A 27,292-nucleotide genomic window follows, 5' to 3' on the forward strand; every position below is an offset into this window, starting at 1 on the left:
ATGTTTCGACATTTATTTTTCTCACATCGGGGAATTTTCACAGCAAACGACAAAACATACAGTTCAGGTATTAAAAATAATAATAAAAAATAATAATAATAATCAATTAAACCAATTAATAACAAAAAAAAATTAAAAAAAATTATAAATGCATAATAATAATAAAAAAGTAAGATAAACACCATAATAAATTAAATAATGATTAAGTAATAATAAACATTAGTAAAAGACATTTAACATTAAAAAGTACATTTTAAGTATAAATAAGTGCGAGGAGTGAGTTAGAAACAAACACAACATCGTATATATTTGAATTAAATATCCCGACACAGAAAGTCAGAATCTGTCCTCCATTAATATCACATATGTTGGTTTTCACTGCTGCAGCGTATCCCAGCTACCTGGGGCAGGAGACGAGGGACACACTGGACAGGTCTACGGAAAACAGACAACCACACAAATGCATTTTTTTGTAAGAAAACATGTATTTAACTTAAAATCCTCTTAAAAATATTGTTTACATTTTCAGCTAATATAAGATTTTCGGGCTTTTTTTCATTTCATTTATCTCTAAACTAACATTTGTCTTTTTTTTTTTACTGAAAATATTTATTTATAAGCAAGAAAATCATTAATTTTGTTGAATTAAATATTTATGTATTTATTTCCATGTTTGTCATATTTAAAAATGATAAGAAATACATGATATATTTCAATTAAAATCATATAATTTAATGATTTTTTTATCCGACTTGTCCTTCAATCGTTTCTCTCTGTGAGTTTATAAAAGACTAAAGTTTTCATCTTTTCCTCCGTCACGTGTTAAAAACTCAATTTCCTGCCGAAGTCTAAACACAACATTAACTATTCAGAGAACTAGGAGGCGCCGGAGAGCCGGCGTTTGAATGACAAACATGCAGAGAAGAACAAACAAAAGATCCAGAGAAAAGATTCCTCTCATGAGTTTCTTCTCATCAATAATCCACAGTGTTTTTGAGACGCGGCGGCTTTTGTCGAACTTTTCTCTTCCTTTAACATCCGAGCGTCTGCGGCTCGTGGAGAAGGTCCTGAGATGAAGATCAGGATTATAATGTTTTATACACGTGTGTTATTTTTAGTTTGTCTGGTTAAGAAAAAGTTAAGAAAAGTTATTTGTTTCCTGACCAGGGTCACAAAGTGCTTAAACAATCAAAAACAATACACGGTTAAAATAAATACTTTAAAAGATCAACACACATAAGACAAACACAACAAGATAATGAAGAAAAAGCTCAAATAAAAGTGTCTTGAGATGTTTCTTGAAGGAGTCAGTAGATCATCAAACACAGATGTTTCTTGAAGGAGTCAGTAGATCATCAAACACAGATGTTTCTTGAAGGAGTCAGTAGATCATCAAACACAGATGTTTCTTGAAGGAGTCAGTAGATCATCAAACACAGATGTTTCTTGAAGGAGTCAGTAGATCATCAAACACAGATGTTTCTTGAAGGAGTCAGTAGATCATCAAACACAGATGTTTCTTGAAGGAGTCAGTAGATCATCAAACCCAGATGTTTCTTGAAGGAGTCAGTAGATCATCAAACCCAGATGTTTCTTGAAGGAGTCAGTAGATCATCAAACACAGAGATGGTTCCAAAGCTTAGGAGCAACAGTCTGGAAGGATTTCTCTCCTCTGGTCCAGAAGTTCAGGAACCATAAGTAGATTCTGATCCACAGACCTCAGAGCCTGAGCTGGGGTGTAAGTCTGGATCACATCACTGATGGAAGGTCTGACCATGAATAGATCTGAAAGTAAGAACCAGAATTTTAAAATGATCCTGAAAGAAACTGGCAGCAAGTGAAGAGTTTGAAGGAGAAATGTGAGTTCTTCTACTAGAGCAGCCAGTGAAGAGTTTGAAGGAGAAATGTGAGTTATTCTACTAGAGCAGCCAGTGAAGAGTTTGAAGGAGAAATGTGAGTTCTTCTACTAGAGCAGCCAGTGAAGAGTTTGAAGGAGAAATGTGAGTTCTTCTACTAGAGCAGCCAGTGAAGAGTTTGAAGGAGAAATGTGAGTTCTTCTACTAGAGCAGCCAGTGAAGAGTTTGAAGGAGAAATGTGAGTTCTTCTACTAGAGCGGCCAGTGAAGAGTTTGAAGGAGAAATGTGAGTTCTTCTACTAGAGCAGCCAGTGAAGAGTTTGAAGGAGAAATGTGAGTTCTTCTACTAGAGCGGCCAGTGAAGAGTTTGAAGGAGAAATGTGAGTTCTTCTACTAGAGCAGCCAGTGAAGAGTTTGAAGGAGAAATGTGAGTTCTTCTACTAGAGCGGCTCAGAATTCTGGCTGCAGAGTTTAGTATGAACTGCAGGCGAGACACATCCTTCTGGTTAAGACACTAAATAAACTCTTACAATAGTGTAAACGACACAAACACATGGATTATCATTGATAGTATTTTCTTATCCTCGTCTAAAACTCTTCTCATCCTGAGCTTCGACTTGTATCTGATGATCTTTTATCTAACGTCGTACGTTTGTGCCTGTTCTCCATCCAGACCCTGATATCCGGCGCGGTGGTGGAGCAGCTGGACTTCCTGCGAGTCAACGAGGCCGAGTGAGTTGAAGGGTTTTCTGACCATGTTGCCATGGCGACTGAACACAGGATGAGTTATGACAGTTTCACCTGCTTTATGATCGTATAGTTTCATCAGAAGAATCAAATACTTTATCATTTTTAATAATTGAACCACATTATAGCGACATTAAACTATTGTCACTATTTTTTATATGATTTAAATTCAAATGTTGACATTTTTTATTAAAACCTTTTTTAAACCATTGGCTTAACATTTTTAATAATTAAGTAGGTTTTTTAATCTTGTATTATTTTAATAACTTAAAAATATTTTACCAAAAGATATTTTAATGTTTCAGCCAATCATGTGTCGTGCAGACGATCACATGATAACGTAGCACACGATAGATTAGCTCGGTGATCTGTTGATAATGTCTGTTGACTCTATTACACCAACAATATATATTGAATTAAAAACACTACGAATAAAACGTTTTTTAAATTAAAAAATACATTAGTTACAATACAAAACTCTCTGTATTACAAACGATTAAATTCATTTAAAAAATATTATGTTAAAAAAATCTATCAATAAATAAAACAACAATTCAATATTGAAGTTCTTTCTTTCAATTATTCATTAAAAACAATTAAACTTTTCACTTTTTGCAATTAAATTATTCAAAACAATAATTAACTGTTTAAAAAAATATTCATATCAATAAATAATGTAAAAGTTTCCACATTTGAAAGTCGTTCTGAAGACACTGAACCATGTCATGTTCTTCTGGTCTGCAGGATCCCAGAGTTCCGGAGCTTCGAGGAGCTGGAGCTCCCCAAACACTCCAAGGTCAAGCGCCAGACCAGCACCCCCAACGCCTCGGACCTGGAGCAGCAGCCCGAGATCAACGAGCAGGAGTGGATGCAGAAGTCCAGCGACGAGATCCTGCACAAGTTCCACGTGAGTCCCGAGACCACGTTCTCTTCTGAGGGTCCGGCTCTGACCCGCTGTCGGTTCCTCCAGGACTGCGACTGCCTGGCGAGTCAGGCTCAGCTGGCCGTGATCCTCCTGAGGAGAGAAGGTCCAGACTTCCTGGCCAGAGACGGTGAGATCCACGACTCCTCGGATCGCTGGTGTAGATGTTCTCCTTAATTCTGGTAGAACTTGAAACATTCTTGGACCTGAAACGAAACATAGCAGAGACTCGTTGAACGTGATCTTCGTCCGACTCGACTCGTCTCGACTCAACTATTTCCGGTTTGTGTTGTGTTTCCAGCGGTACAGTACGTCGAAGCAGGAACTATTTTCAGTACCTGCTCCAAGCATGCAGAGACGGCGCTTAACCCTCGTGGTATCTCAGGGTCAAGGTGACCCGAAGGCCCCGAAAACATTTGTTTTATCTCAGTGTCAAGGTGACCCGGAGGCCCCGAAAACATTTGTGTTATCTCAGGGTCAAGGTGACCCGGAGGCCCCGAAAACATTTGTTTTATCTCAGTGTCAAGGTGACCCGGAGGCCCCGAAAACATTTGTGTTATCTCAGGGTCAAGGTGACCCGGAGGCCCCGAAAACATTTGTGTTATCTCAGGGTCAAGGTGACCCGAAGGCCCCGAAAACATTTGTTTTATCTCAGTGTCAAGGTGACCCGGAGGCCCCGAAAACATTTGTGTTATCTCAGGGTCAAGGTGACCCGGAGGCCCCGAAAACATTTGTTTTATCTCAGTGTCAAGGTGACCCGGAGGCCCCGAAAACATTTGTGTTATCTCAGGGTCAAGGTGACCCGGAGGCCCCGAAAACATTTGTGTTATCTCAGGGTCAAGGTGACCCGAAGGCCCCGAAAACATTTGTTTTATCTCAGTGTCAAGGTGACCCGGAGGCCCCGAAAACATTTGTGTTATCTCAGGGTCAAGGTGACCCGGAGGCCCCGAAAACATTTGTTTTATCTCAGTGTCAAGGTGACCCGGAGGCCCCGAAAACATTTGTGTTATCTCAGGGTCAAGGTGACCCGGAGGCCCCGAAAACATTTGTGTTATCTCAGGGTCAAGGTGACCCGGAGGCCCCGAAAACATTTGTTTTATCTCAGTGTCAAGGTGACCCGGAGGCCCCGAAAACATTTGTGTTATCTCAGGGTCAAGGTGACCCGGAGGCCCCGAAAACATTTGTTTTATCTCAGTGTCAAGGTGACCCGGAGGCCCCGAAAACATTTGTGTTATCTCAGGGTCAAGGTGACCCGGAGGCCCCGAAAACATTTGTGTTATCTCAGGGTCAAGGTGACCCGGAGGCCCCGAAAACATTTGTGTTATCTCAGGGTCAAGGTGACCCGGAGGCCCCGAAAACATTTGTGTTGTCTCAGGGTCAAGGTGACCCGAAGGCCCCGAAAACATTTGTGTTATCTCAGGGTCAAGGTGACCCAGAGGCCCCGAAAACATTTGCGTTATCTCAGGGTCAAGGTGACCCGGAGGCCCCGAACACATTTGTGTTATCTCAGGGTCAAGGTGACCCGGAGGCCCCGAAAAAATTTGTGTTATCTCAGGGTCAAGGTGACCCGGAGGCCCGAAAACATTTGTGTTATCTCAGGGTCAAGGTGACCCGAAGGCCCCGAAAACATTTGTGCTGTCTCAGGGTCAAGGTGACCCAGAGGCCCCGAGAACATTTGTGTTATCTCAGGGTCAAGGTGACCCAGAGGCCCCGAAAACATTTGTGTTATCTCAGGGTCAAGGTGACCCGAAGGCCCCGAAAACATTTTTTTTGTCTCAGGGTCAAGGTGACCCGAAGGCCCCGAAAACATTTGCGTTATCTAAGGGTCAAGGTGACCCGGAGGCCCGAAAACATTTGTGTTATCTCAGGGTCAAGGTGACCCGAAGGCCCCGAAAACATTTGTGCTGTCTCAGGGTCAAGGTGACCCAGAGGCCCCGAAAACATTTGTGTTATCTAAGGGTCAAGGTGACCCGAAGGCCCCGAAAACATTTGTGTTGTCTCAGGGTCAAGGTGACCAAGAGGCCCCTGAAAACATTTGTGTTATCTCAGGATCAAGGTGACCCGAAGGCCCCGAAAAAATTTGTGTTATCTCAGGGTCAAGGTGACCCAAAGACCCCGAAAACATTTGTGTTGTCTCAGGGTCAAGGTGACCCAGAGGCCCCGAAAACATTTGCGTTATCTCAGGGTCAAGGTGACCCAAAGGCCCCGAAAACATTTGTGTTATCTCAGGGTCAAGGTGACCCAGAGGCCCCGAAAACATTTGCGTTATCTCAGGGTCAAGGTGACCCAAAGGCCCCGAAAACATTTGTGTTATCTCAGGGTCAAGGTGACCCGAAAGCCCTGAAAACATTTGCGTTATCTCAGGGTCAAGGTGACCCAAAAGCCCCCGAAAACATTTTTGTTATCTCAGGGTCAAGGTGACCCGAAGGCCCCGAAAACATTTGTGTTATCTTAGGGTCAAGGTGACCTGAAGGCCCCGAAAACATTTTTGTTATCTCAGGGTCAAGGTGACCCGAAGGCCCCGAAAACATTTGTGTTGTCTCAGGGTCAAGGTGACCCAAAGGCCCCGAAAACATTTGTGTTATCTCAGGGTCAAGGTGACCCGGAGGCCCCGAAAACATTTGTGTTATCTCAGGGTAAAGGTGACCCGGAGGCCCCGAAAACATTTGAGTTATCTCAGGGTCAAGGTGACCCGAAGGCCCCGAAAACATTTGTTTTATCTCAGGGTCAAGGTGACCCGGAGGCCCCGAAAACATTTGTGTTGTCTCAGGGTCAAGGTGACCCGAAGGCCCTGAAAACATTTGTGTTGTCTCAGGGTCAAGGTGACCCGGAGGCCCTGAAAACATTTGTGTTATCTCAGGGTCAAGGTGACCCGGAGGCCCTGAAAACATTTGTGTTATCTCAGGGTCAAGGTGACCCGAAGGCCCTGAAAACATTTGCATTATCTCAGGGTCAAGGTGACCCGAAAGCCCCGAAAACATTTGTGTTATCTCAGGGTCAAGGTGACCCGAAGGCCCCGAAAACATTTGTCAGGGTCAACGTGACCCGAATGCCCAGAAAACATTTGTGTTGTCTCAGGGTCAAAGTCAATGAATACACGTGGAATACCACAAATGTTTTTCGGGCCTTCGGGTCACCTTGACCCTGAGACAACACAAGGGATATAAGGTGAAGTTGAACGAATACAAGCCACCGATTGGCCAGAGAGTGACGTCCCTGACGACTCACAACTCAAGACACAAACCTCAAATGTTTAAGAACCACTGTGAGTGCAGCATGTGGGTCCGAAAAGTTGTTCAGTTGGTCCGTGAAGGAGGTCCAGGTGAAGGAGGTCCAGACCTTGAACTGGCTGATCCAGTGTGTGGCATACAGACGGATGTGGGCGGGGCTATGTTATGGTGGCCCCGCCCACCGCGAGTAGGTCCCAGCGCCGGTGGAAACACATCAAACCAGAGAAAGTTGAGCTGCAACTGTGCACGACAGTGACTCCAGCTGTGACTCATGGGTTAATGTCCAGAAGCTCTCCTGGAGAAACATGAGTCTCTGTTCTTCAGATGTTCTTTGGGCTGAAAAACACATTTCTTGTGCAGAGAACCTCATGGAGGAGCTGGAGAGGATCTACAGGAGAGCTGGCACCAGGAAACTTTGGTCTGATTTTGACACACGCACACGCACACATGCACACACACACACACACACACACACACACATACGCCCTAACGTTTGTGTCACTCAAGAGTTAGCTTACCTCCCTGAACCCTGATTTTCCACCTGTGTGTTCCATCCTTGTCTCCTGTCACTTGAAACTGTTCTTCACTGTAACGTCTTTTTTTTAATCCGACTAATAAAACTGCAGGCAGGTCGTACGCAACTCGGCCGCCGTTACCAAGAAGTGCGCCAGCTCGATAGCGCCGCACATTACCTCGATTCTGGTGCACGGGAAGCAGGTAACACTCAACCCCGGGGGGTCCGGGGGTCCGGCTGGTCCCGCTGGACTCTTGTGCATGCGTGGTTACGCTGCCGACCTTACACTCCACGGCTTTATGGTCGACCGCGACACAAGCGTCGCTCCGAGCGGCGAGCTAGCCTAGCATCATAGAACGGTTACATCTACCGGTCGTGCCTTGAGTTGTTTTTGGCGTCAGATTTAACGTCTTGACCCGCTTGACCCGATCTACGACATCCATATTGAAATGTAACTGCTTACGATTCCGATCGTTCCAAACGTAAATACCGTATTTTCCGGACTATAAGTGTCTCCGGAGTACAAGTATCTCCAGCCATAAAATGCATAATAAAGAAGTAAAAAACATATATAAGTCGCACTGGAGTATAAGTCGCATTTTTGGGGGAAATTGATTTGATAAAATCCAAGAACAGACATGTGATCTTGAAAGACAAGTTAAAATAAAACTAGAGGCAACAACAGAATAATGTTACGTTACATGAAGTGAGAACCTGGTATGTTAACATAACATATGAAGAGTTATTCAGAGAACTATAGCATCAATAACTAACTAGTTTACCAAACCATCCGTGTAACTCCAAATAACTCTTCATCCTCGTGTCACTTTTAAACAACTAACTAACTCCGGAGGTAGAAGATGCTTCCTCTTCTATGTGGAAATGATCAACACAGGCCTAGAGCGCCCTCTTGTGGTGTAGTGTGAGAATAACATGTGAAATTATATATTGCTAATAATGTGGTAATAATTTCACACATAAGTCGCTCCAGAGTATAAGTCGCACCTCCGGACAAACTACTTATAGTCCGTAAAATATTCTTAATGAGAACATTTAGTTCTTGTCGTGTCGTGACATCGTGGCACTGGAACGGCCAAGAACATATTTTGCTAACGACCATCTTAGCTGCGTACGGATCACGACACAAGTTGGAAACATCTGGATTGCAGTTGATTCGTCTTCTCATTGGACACGTCGTGAGACAGACTTACGATCTTCAACAAGATAACTATAACATTCTCGTCGTGATTACGATCAGATTTACTCGCCACATCTATGAAGTCTTGGGGTGTAAGGAAGGCAGCGGCCGCCCCGGAGAACGAGCACCCCTGGCGTGACGTTAGCGTCGGCTAACAATCCGCTTCCTCATCCTTCTTAATCCCACCCTCAGTGACTCCAACTAATCTCGTCGACATCTAACGTCATTTCCTCAAACATTCCCAAGTGTAAAAGAAGGGCGTCGAACCGTCACGCTTGGGTTCTCTCTCCGCGGCGGTGCTAGTAGACGCTACGGCTCGCTCGCTGTGGTGCTGTGTGGCGAGTAGTGTAGTCGTGTGAGTCGACATCAGGGTGTGTGACGTTCATCAACATCCCCGTCTCGAGGTCTCGAGGTCCCAACATTTCCACGAAAACATGGTCACACCCTGGTCGTCCTCGAGTTGTAACGGCTTCGTAGCGTAGCTTCCTGTTTAGGATGCTAGGCGTTAGCGTGGCTAAGCTAGCTGGCTTGAGGTTCTGATGCACACAAATGCACGCGCTGCTGAAATATCTACTTGTATGTATCAAAGATGGTGTAAAAGTAGCTAAACTGTACTTCCTTTCAAGAATTTTAGGAAGTTTTTTACGGGAATAAAAACTAGATTAAACTTTTTTTCTTCACGTGAAGCTAATATTCTGATAATAAGCATCAGTTTTCATTCATTTCTGTGACTGATGTCGTTGTATTTCGATGGAAAAGATGCTCTGAACTGCCTTCTGTATCAATTTAATCTATATTACTGATGTAATCTGTTTTTTTATGATCATTTTTGTGGTTCATGCTCAAATTAAACAACAGAAATCTAATCGTATCGTATAATTATCTTATAAATATTAAATAATCGAGCTAATCTGCTCCAGAAATGTAGATATAGTATAAGTGGAATATTTAAATTCATCATAAAACTCTTTCAATCCCTTTTTTTTAAATTAATGAATAAGAAAATATTGAGTTGATTTTCTGGATTTACTTCAGTCACAAACATTATAATCTTCCGCACACTTTATTTATTCTGTCGTTTCCAAGTGAACCAGGATTAATAATCCAAGATCAATGTCATTGTTTTACTAACTCAGTCTGACAACATTAACTAGCTAACGGATTACCTCTAACCTAATCCGGCTCAAATTATAATCTGATTTTTGTACTTTTTCTGAATAGCGTAAAATATCAGATTAAAATATTCATTATAAAATGATTGTTGTTCTCTTAATAAATACGGATCATCAATTTGGTAAATGAGAACATATTACCTCGTGTAACTTCAAATACTGTGTGTTAATTTATGATCAATATTGATGGTTAATGTAACTGAACATGTCAACGTGACTAGTGAGGCTGACGTGCATCTGAGCAGCTGATCCGGACGTACGCCACCTACAGACTTTACGCGGGAATTACCAACTTTTTATCCGTTCTTTTCAGTATTGATACGTATGGACTTTGACGTAAAACGTGGCTCAGCAAGTTTTTTGTGCGTAAAACCCTTCAGTACATGAGACCCCTGAAGTTATACAGAGTTATGGTTAGTGTTGTTTTATCAGCATCTGTCAGAATAATCCCTCGTCTAGATCTATGTTTAAATAGAATAATCCCTCCGCTAGATCTATGTTTAAATAGAATAATCCCTCGTCTAGATCTATGTTTAAATAGAATAATCCCTCGTCTAGATCTATGTTTAAATAGAATAATCCCTCGTCTAGATCTATGTTTAAATAGAAGAATCCCTCGTCTAGATCTATGTTTAAATAGAATAATCCCTCGTCTAGATCTATGTTTAAATAGAATAATCCTTCATCTAGATCTATGTTTAAATAGAATAATCCCTCGTCTAGATCTATGTTTAAATAGAATAATCCCTCGTCTAGATCTATGTTTAAATAGAATAATCCCTCGTCTAGATCTATGTTTAAATAGAATAATCCCTCGTCTAGATCTATGTTTAAATAGAATAATCACTCGTCTAGATCTATGTTTAAATAGAATTATCCCTCGTCTAGATCTATGTTTAAATAGAATAATCACTAGTCTAGATCTTTGTTTAAATAGAATAATCACTCGTCTAGATCTATGTTGAAATAGAATAATCCCTCGTCTAGATCTATGTTGAAATAGAATAATCCCTCGTCTAGATCTATGTTTAAATAGAATAATCCCTCGTCCAGATCTATGTTTAAATAGAAGAATCCCTCGTCTAGATCTATGTTTAAATAGAAGAATTCCTCGTCTAGATCTATGTTTAAATATAATAATCCCTCGTCTAGATCTATGTTTAAATAGAATAATCCTTCATCTAGATCTATGTTTAAATAGAATAATCCCTCGTCTAGATCTATGTTTAAATAGAATAATCCCTCGTCTAGATCTATGTTTAAATAGAATAATCCCTCGTCTAGATCTATGTTTAAATAGAATAATCCCTCGTCTAGATCTATGTTTAAATAGAATAATCCCTCGTCTAGATCTATGTTTAAATAGAATAATCCCTCGTCTAGATCTATGTTTAAATAGAATAATCCCTCGTCTAGATCTATGTTTAAATAGAATAATCCCTCGTCTAGATCTATGTTTAATCTGAGAATTAAATGATTAATTATCATCTTTTTAATAAATATAAATACTTTGTTGTTGTAGCCAACATGAGAATGACATCTTTTATTTAGAGTTAATCTGGATTAAAGTGTTTCCTGGTGTGTTGTATGTTTTGCTCAGATTATCATTCATAGACAGAATCTTTAATATTTGTCGGTTAAATAATCTAAACGTCGGAGAAAACAAACCTCTGGATCTCTGGGATGAGTGTTCTCGTCCTCACCTCCTGAAGTCCACTTAAACACGACATGATCACCTCCCGGTGAGTCGCCAAGAGAGCGAGATGGTTTTTTCTCACGCGGTGAGAAAATTGTATCAGCGCTTCAATTTACTCTGTCGTTCCTCGAACATCGACAGGAAGTCAAGCCTGAAATGGGTTTTCCGAGAAATCGCGGCTGGATCTCTCGGAGCGAGCGAGACGCAGTTGTTACCTTTTCTACGACACTGAACTCCCTGCTCACACACACTCTGATGGGAGGGTGTGTGTGTGCGTGTGTGTGTGTGTGTGTGTGTGTGTGCGTGTGTGTGTGTGTGATTGGATCCATGCACGCATTAACGCGGCGCCTTGTGTTGTCATGTGACCGCGCTGGAGGAGACTCTCCTGACTCAAGACAAATGAGTGAACATTAAAACTATCAGGGACCGTTACATTATGACCGTCACATCGACTCTCTGGGGGCTCTCGGCACACACACGTCGAGAGGTTCTAATCCAATGACCCGTCGATACCTCGAACAATCCTGGTCGTCAACATGTTTGGGTCCAGTTTCAATAAGTCAATCCTTCTCCGTTTTCCTTCTTCTTCTTCCTCTTCTTCTTCCTCTTCTTCTTCCTCTTCTTCTTCTTCCTCTTCTTCTTCCTCTTCCTCTTCTTCTTCTTCTTCTTCTTCTTCTTCCTCTTCTTCTTCCTCTTCCTCTTCTTCTTCTTCTTCTTCTTCTTCTTCTTCCTCTTCTTCCTCCTCTTCCTCTTCTCTTGCTAACTCTTCAGCACACAACACAACCCACCTCCTCACCTCTGATAAGCTGTAACATTATGACCACCTTTTCATGATATTGCTCCATTTATTGTTAACAAATTATTGCAGAACCACAAATGCATAAATTCAGCTCAGCGCCGCGCATCCAAGGTAGAATTGAAATCTCTCTCCTCAAAGATAGAACTACCGTCTACTACGATTCTTTGAGGGAACAGTAGAGTTTTTCTTATGCCACGTGTGATCGAGGGAAACTTGTGCAAGATGCTTTCAGCCAATCATGGACCACAGAAGAGATCCGTCCTCGGGGCAGTGAGTGCGACTGAATCTCCAGTAATTTGAGGGTTTTGTCCTTCACTCAACAAGGTTGTGATGTTGGTGAAGACGCTTTGAGAGAGTTGACGTTAGATTGTTAGGTTTGATCGGTAAGAGGAGCTTCTACTCGGCAACCTGGCGCTTTTTCCCAAACAAATCTTGTATTCCATGAAATACTTCCACTTGTTTTTTAAAGTTCTCTTACTTAAAGACGCTACTTTCTGAGTTTGTCAGTCCAAGACCTGAGGGTTTAAGGAGTCGTACTCCATCATTCTCAAGAGGATCAGCGTCACTGCGCTTGAATTCCGTTTAAATTTTTCATAATTAGTGAAAGTCCTGACGCTACCGTCGGGAACACCCTCACAGTAGTCCAGACCACCTTAGGGGGCGGGGCCAGTATGGCTGGTCGTTGATTCAGTGTTTTGTTTCCAGGACTGTGGTCGTTCAACACAACAACCTCTCAGATTTAGTTTGCTCGCTCGGGTCCAACAGGAATCACAGTCACAGGTATCGCGATAAAAGGACCTCCAGTTAAGTGGTCTGGGTCTACCTAGGGGGTTGGTGATGGTTAGGGTTCACCATCAACCTAAGGTTACCCTGGTCTACGTGTCCTAAGACGTCTTCGGTAGCACCAGAGGACCAGAGAACCAGGATATTGCAATTGAGGAGAAACTTGCAAGGACGTTAAACAGTTGAAGTTAAGGCCGGAGAAGGAACTAGATTGTGTTTATTTTGTCTTCAGAACCTTCAGACTCAAGACCTCTTCAAGGACGAAAGCTGGAACTCGTGAGCCTCGATTGGGATTGTTAGATGGTTCTAAGTAGCTTCAGGGCTGACCTTGGTTCACACAGGCTAAGAACGTGTTCGTGGATGGTATGTGTGGTCAGGGTTTGGTAGGACTGGGCCAGGTACTTACCAATGCAGACCCATATCAGTGAGAGTAGACTAAAGTGAGTGTTGGACCAGATGGTGTGTGAAGCTCTGCCTTGGCTCGGTCAGTGCTGAGATAAACCTACTAGGACCACTTACTGGAGACACACCATAGGTTCCACCTTTTGAACCCAGAATGTAGCGCTGAGAAGAAGTACATTCAGAGTATTTGAAGTATCTTAAACCTATAATCCTGAACTCAGACCCGTGACACCTCAGCAGCTCTTCCTCAAGGTGGTCTGAACAGCAGCAGGTGAAACCAGGCGAGATCGATGGCAGTTAAAGGCGATGGATTCATGGACGACAGTAAAACTAGGAACACTTGATGCTTTATTGCTTCACGTAAAGTCACTGAATGAGGTCCTGGAGAGACGAGGACTGTTGGACTCCTGATCCAAGGTCTGGAACTGAACCCGTAGATGTGGTTTCAGAGCAATAATCCTAGAAAAGGTTGAAGTAGTTAAAGCTTATGAAGGACGTCATGATCCAGTCGTTCGTAACGAGCTTTGGGAATAAAAATGAAATGACGTTTTATTTGAGGCCAGCAATGAAAACATGACAATAAAGTTTTAGATTTATCTTTACCATCAAATTCTCAGTGTTTTCTGAGATATAGTTGTACTGAAGTATTCATTCTTACTATAAAGTATCCATATTGAACAGCAATGTATGGATTAAAATATCATAATAATGTTTGGCTTTCAAATCATATTTTACACATATATCCTTGTTACTACACTATCACAACACCAGAGTCAAGTACTGGACAATACTACACATATATACTTGTTACTACACTATCACAACACCAGAGTCAAGTACTGGACAATACTACACATATATCCTTGTTACTACACTATCACAACACCAGAGTCAAGTACTGGACAATACTACACATATATACTTGTTACTACACTATTACAACACCAGAGTCAAGTACTGGACAATACTACACGTATATACTTGTTACTACACTATCACAACACCAGAGTCAAGTACTGGACAATACTACACATATATACTTGTTACTACACTATCACAACACCAGAGTCAAGTACAGGACAATACTACACATATATACTTGTTACTACACTATCACAACACCAGAGTCAAGTACTGGACAATACTACACATATATACTTGTTACTACACTATCACAACACCAGAGTCAAGTACTGGACAATACTACACATATATCCTTGTTACTACACTATCACAACACCAGAGTCAAGTACTGGACAATACTACACATATATACTTGTTACTACACTATTACAACACCAGAGTCAAGTACTGGACAATACTACACGTATATACTTGTTACTACACTATCACAACACCAGAGTCAAGTACTGGACAATACTACACATATATACTTGTTACTACACTATCACAACACCAGAGTCAAGTACAGGACAATACTACACATATATACTTGTTACTACACTATCACAACACCAGAGTCAAGTACTGGACAATACTACACATATATACTTGTTACTACACTATCACAACACCAGAGTCAAGTACTGGACAATACTACACATATATACTTGTTACTACACTATCACAACACCAGAGTCAAGTACAGGACAATACTACACATATATACTTGTTACTACACTATCACAACACCAGAGTCAAGTACTGGACAATACTACACATATATACTTGTTACTACACTATCACAACACCAGAGTCAAGTACTGGACAATACTACACATATATCCTTGTTTATACACTATCACAACACCAGAGTCAAGTACTGGACAATACTACACATATATACTTGTTACTACACTATTACAACACCAGAGTCAAGTACTGGACAATACTACACGTATATACTTGTTACTACACTATCACAACACCAAAGTCAAGTACTGGACAATACTACACATATATACTTGTTACTACACTATCACAACACCAGAGTCAAGTACAGGACAATACTACACATATATACTTGTTACTACACTATCACAACACCAGAGTCAAGTACTGGACAATACTACACATATATACTTGTTACTACACTATCACAACACCAGAGTCAAGTACTGGACAATACTACACATATATCCTTGTTACTACACTATCACAACACCAGAGTCAAGTACTGGACAATACTACACATATATACTTGTTACTACACTATCACAACACCAGAGTCAAGTACTGGACAATACTACACATATATACTTGTTACTACACTATTACAACACCAGAGTCAAGTACTGGACAATACTACACGTATATACTTGTTACTACACTATCACAACACCAGAGTCAAGTACTGGACAATACTACACATATATACTTGTTACTACACTATCACAACACCAGAGTCAAGTACTTGACAATACTACACATATATACTTGTTACTACACTATCACAACACCAGAGTCAAGTACTGGACAATACTACACATATATACTTGTTACTACACTATCACAACACCAGAGTCAAGTACTTGACAATACTACACATATATACTTGTTACTACACTATCACAACACCAGAGTCAAGTACTGGACAATACTACACATATATCCTTGTTACTACACTATCACAACACCAGAGTCAAGTACTGGACAATACTACACATATATACTTGTTACTACACTATCACAACACCAGAGTCAAGTACTGGACAATACTACACATATATCCTTGTTACTACACTATCACAACACCAGAGTCAAGTACTTGACAATACTACACATATATACTTGTTACTACACTATCACAACACCAGAGTCAAGTACTTGACAATACTACACATATATACTTGTTACTACACTATCACAACACCAGAGTCAAGTACTGGACAATACTACACATATATACTTGTTACTACACTATCACAACACCAGAGTCAAGTACTTGACAATACTACACATATATACTTGTTACTACACTATCACAACACCAGAGTCAAGTACTTGACAATACTACACATATATACTTGTTACTACACTATCACAACACCAGAGTCAAGTACTGGACAATACTACACATATATCCTTGTTACTACACTATCACAACACCAGAGTCAAGTACTGGACAATACTACACATATACTTGTTACTACACTATCACAACACCAGAGTCAAGTACTGGACAATACTACACATATATACTTGTTACTACACTATCCCAACACCAGAGTCAAGTACAGGACAATACTACACATATATACTTGTTACTACACTATCACAACACCAGAGTCAAGTACTCAACAATACTGCACATATATTCTTGTTACTACACTATCACAACACTAGAGTCAAGTACTGGACAATACTACACATATATACTTGTTACTACACTATCACAACACCAGAGTCAAGTACTGGAGAATACTACACATATATACTTGTTACTACACTATCACAACACCAGAGTCAAGTACTGGACAATACTACACATATATACTTATTACTACACTATCACAACACCAGAGTCAAGTACTGGACAATACTACACATATATACTTGTTACTACACTATCACAAGACCAGAGTCAAGTACTGGACAATACTACACATATATACTTGTTACTACACTATCACAACACCAGAGTCAAGTACTGGACAATATTACACATATATACTTGTTACTACACTATCACAACACCAGAGTCAAGTACTGGACAATACTACACACATATACTTGTTACTACACTATCCGTATCCTTGTATCGTGATCAACACACACCTCTAATATACCAGGTGGTCATAATGTTCCAGCTCATCCAGTATAGTGTCAATACTCGTCCTCTGAACCGTCTTTGTGTTTGTCGTCACCAGGTCAGTTGTGCGTCTCGCCGCCAGCCTCTTAACTAAGCTGGTCGACAGCCTCGCGCCCAGTATTACTAGTGTGTTAGTGCACGGCAAGCAGGTGAGTCTCCGCTCCGGCCACTGGGGGCGCTGTTGGCCCCGGAGTCAGCATGTCAGGGTCTTTTTTAATGTTCACTGATGTCTGTGAGGACGCCGCCGACCTCTGACCTCCGCCGGCTTGTGTGTGTGTTCAACAAGTGTGTGTGTAGCTCCAGGTCCACGCGTCCCCGACTGTTGTGTAGACACGACCCCAGCATTAGTGTGTTAACGAGAGATTAGCTTCTTCTTCCCGGGAGCGTCTCCTCGTCCTCGTCCTCCTCCTCGCCCGCCGGCGCCGCCGTGAATCTGCATATAGATTGTCTGGCGGCGTCTCTCGACATGATTGCAGAAACTCTGGATCTGAGGCGACGCCTCGAAGTGAGAGCTCGTCGCACAAATGAAGTCGCTTCAGAGCCGCCGCCGCTTTAATGGAGGACGCTCGCCGCCGTCCGACTCCATCAGGAGCGTCGCAGGATCCGCCGCCGAGACGAGACTCTACCTGTCGCGTTAGCGGTCGTTATGACCCGTGACTTACTTCTTTCAAATGACTCGTATCTACGCGGATGAAGGTTCCAGACGAGGAACAAATCAAAGAAGAACTCATGGATGATTACGACGCCAGCTGAGCGTGTCCTGGGTCTGGAGGACATGGACAAGGAGACCAGCGAGGCGTCCAGGAGACACTGAGGCGTCCAGGAGACAGCAAAGCATCCAGGAGATATTGATGCATCCAAGAGACACAGAGGCGTCCAGGAGACATTGAGGCGTCCAGGAGACACTGAGGCGTTCAGGAGACATCAAGGCGTCCAGGAGACACTGAGGCGTTCAGGAGACATCAAAGCATCCAGGAGATATTGATGCATCCAGGAGACACAGAGGCGTCCAGGAGACATTGAGGCGTCCAGGAGACATCAAGGCGTCCAGGAGATATTGATGCTTCCTGGAGACACTGAGGCGTCCAGGAGACATCAAAGCGTCCAGGAGATATTGATGCATCCAGGAGACACTGAGGCGTCCAGGAGATATTGAGGCGTCCAGGAGACACTGAGGCGTTCAGGAGACACTGAGGCGTCCAGGAGATATTGAGGCGTCCAGGAGATATTGAGGCGTCCAGGAGACACTGAGGCGTTCAGGAGACATCAAGGCGTCCAGGAGACACTGAGGCGTTCAGGAGACATCAAGGCGTCCAGAAGATATTGATGCTTCGAGGAGACACTGAGGCGTTCAGGAGACATTGAGGCGTCCAGGAGACACTGAGGCGTCCAGGAGACATCAAGGCGTCCAGGAGATATTGATGCGTCCAGGAGACACGGAGGCGTCCAGGAGACATCAAGGCGTCCAGGAGACACTGAGGCGTCCAGGAGACATCAAGGCGTCCAGGAGATATTGATGCGTCCAGGAGACATCAAAGCGTCCAGGAGACACTGAGGTGTCCAGGAGACATCAAAGCGTCCAGGAGATATTGATGCGTCCAGGAGACATCAAGGAGTCCAGGAGACATCCAGGCGTCCAGGAGACGTTGAGGTGACCAGGAGACATCAAGGGGAACCAGGAGACATCAAGGCGTCCAGGAGACATCAAGCATTCAAAAGACATCGAGGCGTCCAGGAGACATCGAGGCGTTCAGGAGACATTGAGGCGTTCAGGAGACACAAAGGGGAACCAGGAGACGTCAAGGTGTCCAGGAGACATCAAGGTGTCCAGGAGACATCAAGGTGTCCAGGAGACATCAAGGTGTCCAGGAGTCATCAAGGTGTCCAGGAGAAATCAAGGCTCCTCGACTGTCTCCTCTCAACGTTCTACTCCGAGCCTCTCCTGGACGACCTTGCTCGATGAGTCCAGACAAGCTCCAGAGAAAACTAGTTTCAGCCGCTTGTACTCGTGACCTTAGGTGAGGGTAGAGATCCACTGGTATAGTGAGAGCTTTTGCCTCTTGGCTCAGCTCTCTTTTCACCAGTGATGTGTCGACGAAGCTTCATGAAACTGTGTCATTACCTTCGAGTCCACTAGATGGCATCTCTGTTTCCATTTTCCTGTTTTGAACAAGTGTTGTAATGAAACATCATTTTCAAACTGATGGCGCCACCTACTGACCTCTGAACAACATGACACTGTGTCATGAAGCTTCACAAGCAAAGATCGTTGCGTCGTCTGCGTAACCGTGGATCTCAGGCTCCGTTGTTCCCTCACTCGTGAACAAGACCCGGACTTGTTCCCTCACTCGTGAACAAGACCCGGACTTGTTCCCTCACTCGTGAACAAGACCCAGACTTGTTCCCTCACTCGTGAACAAGACCCGGACTTGTTCCCTCACTCGTGAACAAGACCCTGACTTGTTCCCTCACTCGTGAACAAGACCCGGACTTGTTCCCTCACTCGTGAACAAGACCCTGACTTGTTCCCTCACTCGTGAACAAGACCCTGACTTGTTCCCTCACTCGTGAACAAGACCCGGACTTGTTCCCTTACTCGTGAACAAGACCCGGACTTGTTCCCTCACTCGTGAACAAGACCCGGACTTGTTCCGACTGAGAACTACGGACTTAGATTTAATTTGATACCTTTTTTAGCATTCGAAGGGAACTCGACAGTGACATCTGGCACTGGGACTCGCTTGCACAACACACTGCACGCCTGGTTGAGAACTCCTGGTCGTGAAGCTTTTATTAGATCTTCCAACCGTCTCGAACCCTCGTCTACGTTGACTTTAAGAAAACCATCATGACTTGTCGACCATATCTGTCGTGATAAGAGCTTCCTGGCAGAAGATGGTCTCAACGTTGACCTGGTTTTAGAAGGTGGTCCTGGAGACCCTGGGGTCCTGGAGCAGGATCAGTCGTGGACGTGTGGCTGGAGGTCTGGAGTCTCCGTGGCGGCCGTGACAGCTCAGTGTGTGTGACCTTCAGGTGACCCTAGGAGTGTTCGGCCAGGAGGAGGAGGTGATCTCCAACCCGCTGTCGCCCGGCGTCATCCAGGGCATCATCTACAGCAAGTGTTGTCCACAAGGGGGCGAGCGTGAGGCGGTGCTGCAGCAGGAGCTGGTGATCCACATCGGATGGATCATCTCCAACAACCCCGAGCTGTTCAGCGGCATGTTGAAGATCCGCGTGGGGTGAGTGTGTGTCCTTGTTGTGAGGGAGTGTGTGTACTTGTTGAGAGTGTTGAGTGTGTGTACTTGTTGTGAGGGAGTGTGTGTACTTGTTGTGAGTGTTGAGTGTGTGTACTTGTTGAGAGGGAGTGTTGAGTGTGTGTACTTGTTGTGAGTGTTGAGTGTGTGTACTTGTTGTGAGTGTTGAGTGTGTGTACTTGTTGAGAGGAAGTGTTGAGTGTGTGTACTTGTTGTGAGTGTTGAGTGTGTGTACTTGTTGAGAGGGAGTGTTGAGTGTGTACTTGTTGTGAGTGTTGAGTGTGTGTACTTGTTGAGAGAGAGTGTGTGTACTTGTTGTGAGGGAGTGTTGAGCGTGTGTACTTGTTGAGAGGGAGTGTTGAGTGTGTACTTGTTGTGAGTGTTGAGTGTGTGTACTTGTTGAGGGAGAGTGTGTGTACTTGTTGTGAGTGTTGAGTGTGTGTACTTGTTGAGAGGGAGTGTGTGTACTTGTTGTGAGGGAATGTTGAGTGTGTGTACTTGTTGTGAAGGAGTGTGTGTACTTGTTGTGAGGGAGTGTTGAGTGTGTACTTGTTGTGAGGGAGTGTTGAGTGTGTGTACTTGTTGTGAGGGAGTGTTGGGTGTGTACTTGTTGTGAGGGAGTGTTGAGTGTGTGTACTTGTTGTGAGGGAGTGTTGAGTGTGTGTACTTGTTGTGAGGGAGTGTTGGGTGTGTACTTGTTGTGAGGGAGTGTTGAGTGTGTGTACTTGTTGTGAGGGAGTGTTGAGTGTGTGTACTTGTTGTGAGGGAGTGTTGGGTGTGTACTTGTTGTGAGGGAGTGTTGAGTGTGTGTACTTGTTGTGAGGGAGTGTTGAGTGTGTGTACTTGTTGTGAGGGAGTGTTGGGTGTGTACTTGTTGTGAGGGAGTGTTGAGTGTGTGTACTTGTTGTGAGGGAGTGTTGAGTGTGTACTTGTTGTGAGGGAGTGTTGAGTGTGTGTACTTGTTGTGAGGGAGTGTTGAGTGTGTGTACTTGTTGTGAGGGAGTGTTGGGTGTGTACTTGTTGTGAGGGAGTGTTGAGTGTGTACAAGTGTTGTTGTGTAGTTGTGTTACAAGTGTTGATTGTGTACTTGTGTTTACTAGCGTTGATTGTGTAGATGTGTTACAAGTGTTGATCATGTACTTGTGTGTACTTGTGTTGATCATGTACTTGTGTGTACTTGTGTGTACTTGTGTGTAGTTGGATCGTTCAGGCCATGAAACTGGAGCTAAAGATCCGAGCAGCAGATTTTCCTCCTCAAGATATTTATCAACTTTCTCCGAGTGACATTAAACAACTGCTGCTGGACGTTCTTCAGCCGCAGAACACTACCAGGTGAAACACACACACACACACACACACACACACACGCACATTAACTCTCACACACACACACATGCACTTGTGGCAGCCCTCACATAAGACACACAAATAAACACACACTTGCTCACACTTGCTCATATAAAACACCAAACACACTCACATGAGACACACACTTCCTTCCATAAGAAAGAGACATAAACACACACACTTCCTCCCATAAGAAACACACACAAACACACACACACTCTTATCAGACAGATTTAATTCTATTATCTTCATCGATGTCGACTCGTGATTTCAAATCAATTTCCTGCAGAAGAAACTTTCATCTCAGAGCAATAACACAATCCTACACACACACGCGCATACACACACACACACACACACACACACCCCCACACACACACACACACACACACACACACACACACACACACACACACACACACACACACACACACACACACACACACACGCACACACACACACTCACACACTCACACACACACACGCGCATACACACACACACACACACACACACACACACACACACACACACACACACACACACACACACACACGCGCATACACACACACACACACACACACACACACACACACACACACACACACACGCGCATACACACACACACACACACACACACACACACACACACACACGCGCATACACACACACACACACACACACACACACACACACACACACACACACACACACTCTTGCTCGCCTGCACAACACTCCTCCTCTCTATATTTATTAATGCATAATATTAAACAATATTATTTTATAATACTATAATCTTGTATCTTGAAGGTCGTGTATATTTATTAATATGTAGTATTAAACTATATTCTTTTATATATTTAGTATATTAATGTATGCATTAATAATATGATAATCTTGAAGGTTGTGTATATTTATTAATATTAAACAATATTCTTATATATTCTTGTATGTTGAAAGTCGTGTATATTAATGTATGCATTAATAATAATAATATAATACTATAATAATCTTGAAGGTCTTTTATATTAACGTATAATAATGTAATGTATATCCTGAAGGTCGTGTATATTAATGTATAATAATGTAATGTATATCCTGAAGGTCGTGTATATTAACGTATAATAATGTAATGTATATCCTGAAGGTCGTGTATATTAACGTATAATAATATAATGTATATCCTGAAGGTTGTGTATATTAATGTATAATATAATAATGTATATCCTGACGGTCGTGTATATTAACGTATAATATAATAATGTATATCCTGAAGGTCGTGTATATTAATGTATAATAATGTAATGTATATCCTGAAGGTCGTGTATATTAATGTATAATAATATAATGTATATCCTGAAGGTCGTGGCTGAGCCGGCGTCAGATCGATGGATCTCTGAACCGAACTCCTCTCGGCTTCTACGACCGCGTTTGGCAGATTCTGGAGCGAACGTCCGACGGCATCAAGGTCGCGGGAACTCACCTGCCGCAGGTAAGTCACATGTCACTCTGCCAGGCTTTGATTGACGGCTTGACCCTCCCGAGCAGCAGCCCACGCTGTCGGACATGACCATGTACGAGATGAACTTCTCGCTGCTGGTGGAGGAGACGCTGAAGAACCTGGTGCTGCCCGAGTATCGACAGGTCATCGTGGAGGTAAAGGCTCGTCCAGTAGAGGGCGCCCTCGAGCACACCTGTCGTCAACCAGTGGAGAAGAAATGAAATATAAACATTTAATTACATTTAAAGATTATATATATATATATATATTATTATCTTTAAATGTAATTAAATATTAAAATGTAATTACATTTAAAGATGATACTAATAAAGAGTATTTTCAAATAAAAACAAAGTTAATTAAAATTGAATAAATTAATGAATAAAAATGTAATTAAATTAAATTAAAAAAATAAAATAAACTGTATTTTTTAATTTAGACGAAAAACAAATAAATAAAAAAAGAAAATGAATAAATAAAAATAAAAAATTGAAAGATTTAATACAAATATTATTTATTTTAAATAATTGTGTAAATATAATAAATATTAATGACTAAATATTGATTTACAGCAAGAGTTGTTTAATAAAACAAAAAAAATAAAATGAACACGTTTTATTCAATAAATATTTAAAAATAGATACACTACACACAACAACACAATCAACACTTGTAACACATCTACACAATCAACACTTGTACACATAGCAACACAATCAACACTTGTACACACAACTGCACAATTGACACTAGTACACATAAATACACAATCAACACTTGTAACACAACTACACAATCAACACTTGTACACACAGCAACGCAGTCAACACTTGTACACACAACTACACAATCAACACTTGTACACATAGCAACACAATCAACACTTGTACACACAACTGCACAATTGACACTAGTACACATAAATACACAATCAACACTTGTAACACAACTGCACAATCAACACTTGTTCACACAGCAACACAATCAACACTTGTAACACATCTACACAATCAACACTTGTACACACAGCAACGCAATCAACACTTGTACACACAACTATACAATAAACACTTGTACACACACATGCACAATCGACACCAGTACACACAACTACACCATCAGCACTTGTACACCCAAACCATTAGAAATCAAAAGCTGTGTTGATGAGTTCACTGAGAGGGAGTGAGTATGAAAGTTACTCGACAGAATAAACTAGTTGTTGTTTGAGTCAAACATAAATAAACAGTTTAGTTTCGGTTGTTAATGTTTCCAGTTCTTCATCTACAAACACTTGACCTCTGACCCGTGAACGAGGAACAGGAAGTGACATCACGTGTCTCTGCTCCAGCTGCTGATGGTGGTGTCGGTGGTGCTGGAGAGAAACCCGGAGCTGGAGTTCAGCGAGACGGTGGATCTGGATGGTTTGGTGGAAGAAGCTTTCAACGACTTCAAGAAGGATCGGAGTCGCCTCGACGGAGATGATGGACAGGAGAAGGTGCAGGAAGGAGGCGGAGTGTCTCGCTTGTGTCTCTGACGTGTCTCTCATCATGTCGTCGTGTCTCTGTCGTGTCTCTGTCGTGTCTCTCATCATGTCATCGTGTCTCTGTCGTGTCTCTGTCGTGTCTCTCATCATGTCGTCGTGTCTCTGTCGTGTCTCTGTCGTGTCTCTCATCATGTCGTCGTGTCTCTGTCGTGTCTCTGTCGTGTCTCTCATCATGTCGTCGTGTCTCTGTCGTGTCTCTGTCGTGTCTCTGTCGTGTCTCTGTCGTGTCTCTGTCGTGTCTCTCATCATGTCGTCGTGTCTCTGTCGTGTCTCTGTCGTGTCTCTCATCATGTCGTCGTGTCTCTGTCGTGTCTCTGTCGTGTCTCTGTCATGTCTCTCATCATGTCGTTGTGTCTCTGTCGTGTCTCTGTCGTGTCTCTCGTCATGTCGTCGTGTCTCTGTCGTGTCTCTGTCGTGTCTCTGTCGTGTCTCTGTCGTGTCTCTCATCATGTCGTCGTGTCTCTGTCGTGTCTCTGTCGTGTCTCTCGTCATGTCGTCGTGTCTCTGTCGTGTCTCTCATCATGTCATCGTGTCTCTGTCGTGTCTCTGTCGTGTCTCTCATCATGTCGTCGTGTCTCTGTCGTGTCTCTGTCGTGTCTCTCATCATGTCGTTGTGTCTCTGTCGTGTCTCTGTCGTGTCTCTGTCGTGTCTCTGTCGTGTCTCTGTCGTGTCTCTCATCATGTCGTCGTGTCTCTGTCGTGTCTCTGTCGTGTCTCTCATCATGTCGTCGTGTCTCTGTCGTGTCTCTGTCGTGTCTCTGTCATGTCTCTCATCATGTCGTTGTGTCTCTGTCGTGTCTCTGTCGTGTCTCTCGTCATGTCGTCGTGTCTCTGTCGTGTCTCTGTCGTGTCTCTGTCGTGTCTCTGTCGTGTCTCTCATCATGTCGTCGTGTCTCTGTCGTGTCTCTGTCGTGTCTCTCGTCATGTCGTCGTGTCTCTGTCGTGTCTCTGTCGTGTCTCTGTCATGTCTCTGTTGTGTCTCTGTCATGTCGTCGTGTCTCTGTCGTGTCTCTGTCATGTCTCTCATCATGTCGTCGTGTCTCTGTCGTGTCTCTCGTCATGTCGTCGTGTCTCTGTCGTGTCTCTGTCGTGTCTCTGTCGTGTCTCTGTCATGTCCCTCATCATGTCGTCGTGTCTCTGTCGTGTCTCTGTCATGTCTCTGTCATGTCGTCGTGTCTCTGTCGTGTCTCTGTCATGTCTCTCATCATGTCGTCGTGTCTCTGTCGTGTCTCTCGTCATGTCGTCGTGTCTCTGTCGTGTCTCTGTCGTGTCTCTGTCGTGTCTCTCGTCATGTCGTCGTGTCTCTGTCGTGTCTCTGTCGTGTCTCTCGTCATGTCGTCGTGTCTCTGTCGTGTCTCTGTCATGTCTCTCGTCATGTCGTCGTGTCTCTGTCGTGTCTCTGTCGTGTCTCTGTCGTGTCTCTGTCGTGTCTCTCGTCATGTCGTCGTGTCTCTGTCGTGTCTCTGTCATGTCGTCGTGTCTCTGTCGTGTCTCTGTCGTGTCTCTCGTCATGTCGTCGTGTCTCTGTCGTGTCTCTGTCGTGTCTCTCGTCATGTCGTCGTGTCTCTGTCGTGTCTCTCGTCATGTCGTCGTGTCTCTGTCGTGTCTCTGTCGTGTCTCTCGTCATGTCGTCGTGTCTCTGTCGTGTCTCTCGTCATGTCGTCGTGTCTCTGTCGTGTCTCTCGTCATGTCGTCGTGTCTCTGTCGTGTCTCTGTCGTGTCTCTGTCGTGTCTCTCATCATGTCGTCGCGTCTCTGTCGTGTCTCTCATCATGTCATCGTGTCTCTGTCGTGTCTCTCATCATGTCGTCGTGTCTCTGTCGTGTCTCTCATCATGTCGTCGTGTCTCTCTGACTCCTGCTCTGTCTCCGCAGGACGACATGCAGATGTTCTACAACTGTCCTCCGGTGGGGAAGCGAGGAACCTCCAGTTATCTGACTAAAGCCGTGATGATCCTGCTGCTGCAGGGAGACATGAAGCCCTGCAAGGACGACCCGTGTTCCGTCAGCTAGAACCTGGTCCACCTGGACCTGCACCTGGACCTGCATGTCTCTGAGAACCACCTGCTGTGACTTTATCTTCGTGTAGAAAGTTGTTTCGCTGCATGTTTGTCCGTCTGATGTTCGAGTCCCTGAAGCCTGAAGTGAAAATATTAAGACTGAGAATCTGTTTGTTGTGTTTCAGTCTCAGAATGTATTTCTTTAGCAAATAAAATATATCAACAAACTTTTGTTTCCGCTCATGGTTGTACTGATTCAAAACGGCCACTAGATGGCGCTAGTTTTTCTTTTTTCTTTATTTTTAATATTAAAGAAAGACTCATTCATTTGTCCAGAACAAAACCACATAAAAAGAAAACAACATGAACAAACGTAACATTTTTTTTAAATAAATCCACAGATAAAATACATTTATATATAGAGAACAAGTTTCTTCACAAGTATTTGAATCAAGTATTATTTAGCTTTCAATACTTTTAGTATTTTCAATATAATATTTAAAAACGCAATTAAAAGTTTAAAGGTGATATTTACTGGGAGTAGAATTATTAAGAAGATCG

General features: G+C 43.1%; 1 protein-coding gene across 3 annotated transcripts in view; it reads left to right on the forward strand.

The window, feature by feature from the left end:
- The window catches only part of phkb (phosphorylase kinase, beta), a 133,334-nt gene extending 106,389 nt beyond the window's left edge, over positions 1-26,945 (forward strand). Inside the window, exons 21-31 of one of the 3 annotated variants that reach the window (XM_087793017.1) lie at positions 2,529-2,587; positions 3,347-3,509; positions 3,573-3,654; positions 7,115-7,172; positions 7,381-7,471; positions 20,124-20,329; positions 21,542-21,676; positions 23,052-23,181; positions 23,238-23,345; positions 24,539-24,685; positions 26,607-26,945. In XM_087793017.1, the coding sequence (XP_087649143.1) occupies positions 2,529-2,587; positions 3,347-3,509; positions 3,573-3,654; positions 7,115-7,172; positions 7,381-7,471; positions 20,124-20,329; positions 21,542-21,676; positions 23,052-23,181; positions 23,238-23,345; positions 24,539-24,685; positions 26,607-26,744 (1,317 nt within the window). In that variant the 3' untranslated portion in view covers positions 26,745-26,945. Of the gene's footprint in view, positions 1-2,528; positions 2,588-3,346; positions 3,510-3,572; positions 3,655-7,114; positions 7,173-7,380; positions 7,472-17,148; positions 17,240-20,123; positions 20,330-21,541; positions 21,677-23,051; positions 23,182-23,237; positions 23,346-24,538; positions 24,686-26,606 lie in introns of all 3 variants that reach the window. The other 2 variants (XM_087793016.1, XM_087793018.1) reach the window with 2 other exon arrangements.
- Positions 26,946-27,292: the final 347 nt, after the last annotated feature.

Source organism: Callionymus lyra, chromosome 6 (genome assembly GCF_982586985.1).
Source record: "Callionymus lyra chromosome 6, fCalLyr1.hap1.1, whole genome shotgun sequence".
NCBI classification, from domain to species: Eukaryota; Metazoa; Chordata; class Actinopteri; order Syngnathiformes; family Callionymidae; genus Callionymus; species Callionymus lyra.